Source organism: Haliotis cracherodii, unplaced genomic scaffold (genome assembly GCF_022045235.1).
Source record: "Haliotis cracherodii isolate W230 unplaced genomic scaffold, xgHalCrac1.p SCAF_12, whole genome shotgun sequence".
Lineage (NCBI taxonomy): Eukaryota > Metazoa > Mollusca > Gastropoda > Lepetellida > Haliotidae > Haliotis > Haliotis cracherodii.
In genome coordinates, this window is record NW_027266267.1 from 31,167,530 (window position 1) to 31,173,656 (window position 6,127).

The window sequence follows — 6,127 nt, forward strand, 5'->3', positions numbered from 1 at the left end:
CAGACAGTCGGAAGGGTGGTACAAATGGGACAGACAGTCGGGATGGGTGGTACAAATGGGACAGACAGTCGGAAGGGTGGTACAAATGGGACGGACTGTCGGGATGGGTGGTACAAATGGGATGGACTGTCGGGATGGGTGGTACAGATGGGACAGACAGTCGGGATGGGTGGTACAGATGGGACAGACAGTCGGGATGGGTGGTACAGATGGGACAGACAGTCGGGATGGGTGTTACAGATGGGACAGACAGTCGGGATGGGTGGTACAAATGGGACAGACAGTTGGGATGGGTGGTACAAATGGGACAGACAGTTGGGATGGGTGTTACAGATGGGACAGACAGTCGGGATGGGTGTTACAGATGGGACAGACAGTTGGGATGGGCGGTACAAATGGGACAGACAGTTGGGATGGGTGGTACAAATGGGATGGACAGTTGGAATAGGTGGTACAAATGGGACAGACAGTCGGAAGGGTGGTACAAATGGGACAGACAGTCGGGATGGGTGGTACAAATGGGACTGACAGTCGAAATGGGTGGTACAAATGGGACAGACAGTCGGGATGGGTGGTACAAATGGGACTGACAGTCGAAATGGGTGGTACAAATGGGACAGACAGTCGGGATGGGTGGTACAAATGGGACTGACAGTCGAAATGGGTGGTACAAATGGGACGGACAGTCGGGATCGGTGGTACAAATGGGACGGACAGTCGGGATCGTTGTTACAAATAGGACAGGGCTACCACTGTAACACTGGAAGCAATCTTGGCTTGATTATGTTTCATTGTTAAAATAAAATTACCAAAAAATTGTTTCACGTCAACGAGATGGTGAAAGCGTAACAATGGCAGGAGGGCAAGAGTGGACATAAAACACATCATCCTCACTTCTCTGATGGCAGTGGCCTTGTTAATTTTATATATCCTATTTAATTATAACTTTTTTATGACTCACATCGATGATCTACTATTTACCTAAATGACTTTCATTATAATTCTGAGGAACACATCTGATAACATCTTATGCCTGTAGAGGTAGACCCACACTGAGTAATCTACAGATGGACCTGCATGTCATCAGATATTGATGAATGCTGAACATAACAGATACAATCTATGTAAAGATGCACATCTCTGATAAAGCTTAAATATGCTTTCCATTGTGAAAGAAAAGCTTCGAATTTGCAGCATAACCAATACATTGATGACAACAGTATGCATTGAGGACAACACTAATTAGAAGACTACAGAAGATATATTTACCACTGTTATTGACTAAGCATTGGCCAGAAATTGAACATGTTGGTACTCTGTGTGAGTGTGTGTGTAGGAAGGTTTGATGGACTGAAGGAGCCATTGATCTGAGGCTGCTGCTGCAGCTGTAAATGATGGCAGCAGCTAATGGGACTCACCTCACAGGTACACTCTTCAGGTTTCTACATCATCTAGAAGAGAACAAATACTGCTTCAATGCATAACTCCTAACCCTGCAATATTAAATTACCATTTGTCTGTTCTTATCCACAGACTGTTTGTTTTTATGTTTAATGAGAAATAAATTTTCTTAATTAGTATTGGTTTGGATATTAATTCAAATTTATTAAGAGAACTAACAAGGAATCAGTTCATGTTTACTTGTTGTACATATCTGAACATCACCATGATCAACTGGGGGCCACATGAGACGGACCACCTCACCATGACCTGCTGGAAGCCACATGCGATGGACCACATCACCATGACCTGCTGAAGGCCACATGAGATGGACCACATCACCATGACCTACTGGAAGCCACATGAGATGGACCACATCACCATGACCTGCTGGAAGCCACATGAGATGGACCACATCACCATGACCTGCTGAAAGCCACATGAGATGGACCACCTCACCATGACCTACTGGAAGCCACATGCGATGGACCACATCACCATGACCTGCTGGAAGCCACATGCGATGGACCACATCACCATGACCTGCTGGAAGCCACATGAGATGGACCACATCACCATGACCTGCTGGAGGCCACATTATTCCTAAATTTACAATGAAACATCACTAGACATGATGATTTTCCATTTCAGTTGTATTTTTTGTGCTTATTTGTCTCGTAAACAAGCTGAAAATAGCAATCAGTTCTCCCAGATCTACCAGTGATTCAGTTACAAAATACCCAATGATCTAACTTAAAAAAACTGTAATGAAATGATCAGAAGAAATTGCATCTGAAACTGTTAATTTACCAGAAAAAATATATTCTAATATCATGGTACTTTTTCTATGCATTGCACACAGTGTGTGTGTGTGTGTGAGATACCATGCCCCGCAGTTTGACACAGTATACAGACTCCGAGCCGACTAATCCTTGTTTTAGCCTCTTCATGCCAAGCCCCAGTCAAGGTAACAACAGGTACCATCTTTTAACGTCTTTTGGTATTGCACAGCCAGGGATCTCAAACCCCTTATTTTCCGCTCTACCACTGGACCATGGAGGCGTTCAACTATCTCGAAACAATATGTTGACAGATAATAGTCAAACAACAACAACAACAATGACATATTACGAGACACGGTATGACATCTTAAATACATGCATCTAATCTCTGTCAACTAAAGGTTTTTGGAAGGCATCCAAAGCATAAATCTGATTGTAGTCAGTGTTAATGATAACGGTTCACACATGATTTTGCTGATATGAATGTTGACAATATAAAATGAAAATTTGAATAAAATTAATAAAAATAGATTACAAACATAAGTCCAGACATACAACAAACCAGATAGTGTAATAACAGAATTGACTTGATGATTGTGGGAGAAATAATGAACTTTATGGCAACCATTGAGTATCCAGCTGTTTAAGCAAAACATCAGTGCAGTGACTGACTTGAGTATGGTTTTACGCCGCTTTTAGCAATATTCCAGCAATATCACGGCGGGGGACACCAGAAATGGGCTTCACACATTGTACCCATGTCGGGAATCGAACCTGGGTCAGTGCAGTGAAGAGCATCAGTGCAAGGGACAACAGTCCATAGAGGTTCATGAAGTTCCCTTTGGGGTAACAATTGAAGACAAATAAGTATCAATTGATTTCATAAATAGACCAATAACAGGACACTGAAATTTCACCTGTTCATATTTTAAGAAGTGCTACTGATCTGTTCCTGACATAAAGTTTTCAGACTTAAATTACAAGCTTCCTACTACATGCCATGCTACCACAAGGCTGATCTTGGTGTTCATGTGTCATGTGTCGAAGTTATCAAACAGCCAGAATCAGCTTCTGAAGCTATCTTATTAAAGTATAAACTGTATAACAGTATGTCAAACTATCATAGTTTAAAGCAATCAAAAAACAATCACAACTTGGTACTCAGATGTCAGAACAACTAATCATGTCCCTTCACATCTAATTCAGCCGTAAGTCAAACACAGCAATCATGAAACACAGCAGCATCGGCTACACAGCCAAGTCTTACAGGACATGGTCATCTAGTACCATGATGACTGGAGTTATTTGATGAAACACAGCAGCATCGGCTACACAGCCAAGTCTTACAGGACATGGTCATCTAGTACCATGATGACTGGAGTTATTTGATGAAACACAGCAGCATCGGCTACACAGCCAAGTCTTACAGGACATGGTCATCTAGTACCATGATGACTGGAGTTATTTGATGAAACACAGCAGCATCGGCAACACAGCCAAGTCTTACAGGACATGGTCATCTAGTACCATGATGACTGGAGTTATTTGATGAAACACAGCAGCATCGGCGACACAGCCAAGTCTTACAGGACATGGTCATCTAGTACCATGATGACTGGAGTTATTTGATGAAACACAGCAGCATCGGCTACACAGCCAAGTCTTACAGGACATGGTCATCTAGTACCATGATGACTGGAGTTATTTGATGAAACACAGCAGCATCGGCTACACAGCCAAGTCTTACAGGAAATGGTCATCTAGTACCATGATGACTGGAGTTATTTGATGAAACACAGCAGCATCGGCTACACAGCCAAGTCTTACAGGACATGGTCATCTAGTACCATGATGACTGGAGTTATTTGATGAAACATAGCAGTATCGGCGACACAGCCAAGTCTTACTGGCCATGGTCATCTAGTACCATGATGACTGGAGTTATTTGATGAAACACAGCAGCATCGGCTACACAGCCAAGTCTTACAGGACATGGTCATCTAGTACCATGATGACTGGAGTTATTTGATGAAACACAGCAGCATTGGCTACACAGCCAAGTCTTACAGGACATGGTCATCTAGTACCATGATGACTGGAGTTATTTGATGAAACATAGCAGTATCGGCTACACAGCCAAGTCTTACAGGACATGGTCATCTAGTACCATGATGACTGGAGTTATTTGATGAAACACAGCAGCATCGGCTACACAGCCAAGTCTTACAGGACATGGTCATCTAGTACCATGATGACTGGAGTTATTTGATGAAACACAGCAGCATTGGCTACACAGCCAAGTCTTACAGGACATGGTCATCTAGTACCATGATGACTGGAGTTATTTGATGAAACATAGCAGTATCGGCTACACAGCCAAGTCTTACAGGACATGGTCATCTAGTACCATGATGACTGGAGTTATTTGATGAAACATAGCAGTATCGGCGACACAGCCAAGTCTTACAGGACATGGTCATCTAGTACCATGATGACTGGAGTTATTTGATGAAATACAGCAGCATCGGCAACACAGCCAAGTCTTACAGGACATGGTCATCTAGTGCCATGATGACTGGAGTTATTTGATGAAACACAACAGCATCGCCTACGCAGCCAAGTCTTACAGGACATGGTCATCTAATACCATGGTGACTGGAGTTATTTGATAAAACACAGCAGCATTGGCGACACAGCCAAGTCTTACAGGACATGGTCATCTAGTGCCATGATGACTGGAGTTATTTGATGAAACACAGCAGCATCGGCGACACAGCCAAGTGTGTTGTATGTGTGCTCTAATTACTGCAGACATAAAGGAGAACCTGTTGTTTGTGATAAAATACACCTGTTCTTGCACAGCCTACACTCACTGCAGTCAACACAATACCTGGTGTTCATTAAAAAGGCAGGATCTTCAGATGTGAAGAGTTATGGAAGCTATACAAAACTGTTACAACCTGATAGCAAATGTGTATCTGTGAACCTATGAGATCTACATGAATATACCAGTAGCTCCTGCCCTGCCCAGCCCTGCCCTGCCCTGCCCTCACAGCCCTGCCCTGCCCATCACTCAAGGCCCTACCCTGCCCTCAAATCCCTGCCCAGCCCAGCCTTCACAGCCCTGCCCTGCCCTCACAGCCTTGCCCAGCCCAGCCCAGCCCTGCCCAGCCCTGCCCTGTACAGCCCTGCCCTGCCTTCACAGCCCTGCCCTGCCCTCACAGCCTTGCCCAGCCCAGCCCAGCCCTGCCTTCACAGCCCTGCCCTGCCCTCACAGCCCTGCCCAGCCCAGCCCTGCCCTGCCCTCACAGCCCTGCCCAGCCCAGCCCTGCCCTGCCCTCAAATCCCTGCCCAGCCCTGCCTTCACAGCCCTGCCCTGTCCTCACAGTCCTAACCAGCCCAGCCCTGCCCTGCCCTCACAGCCGGCCCTGCCCAGCCCAGCCCAGCCCTGCCCTGTCCAGCCCTGCCCTGCCCTGCCCTGTCCAGCCCTGCCCTGCCTTCACAGCCCTGCCCTGCCCAACCCTGCCCTGCCTTTACAACCCTGCCCTTCCCTGCCCTCACAGGGTAGCCCTACCGTACCCTGCCCTGCCTTGCCCTGCCCTCACAGCCCCGCCCAGCCCCGCCCAGCCCTGCCTTGCCCTGCCCTCACAGCCCCGCCGAGCCCTGCCCTGCCCTGCCCTCACAGGGCAGCCTAGCCCTACCCTTTCCTCACAGCCCTACCCCTGCCCTGACTTCACAGCCCTTACCTGCACTGTCCAGCCCTGGTTCGTCTCACAATCAGTAAACAGAAGCCTGGGCTCATCTCACAATCAGTAAACAGCAGCCCGGGCTCGTCTCACAATCAGTAAACAGAAGCCCGGGCTCGTCTCACAATCAGTAAACAGGCTTTCGCTTAGCATGTGAAC

At 46.4% G+C, this 6,127-nt stretch overlaps 1 protein-coding gene across 1 annotated transcript; it reads left to right on the forward strand.

The window, feature by feature from the left end:
• Positions 1 to 5,221: 5,221 nt before the first annotated feature.
• Positions 5,222 to 5,917, forward strand: LOC139457282 (uncharacterized). The gene has a single exon (XM_071238690.1). The coding sequence runs from the start codon at positions 5,222 to 5,224 to the stop codon at positions 5,915 to 5,917; it is 696 nt and encodes a 231-aa protein (XP_071094791.1).
• The last annotated feature ends 210 nt before the right edge of the window (positions 5,918 to 6,127 follow it).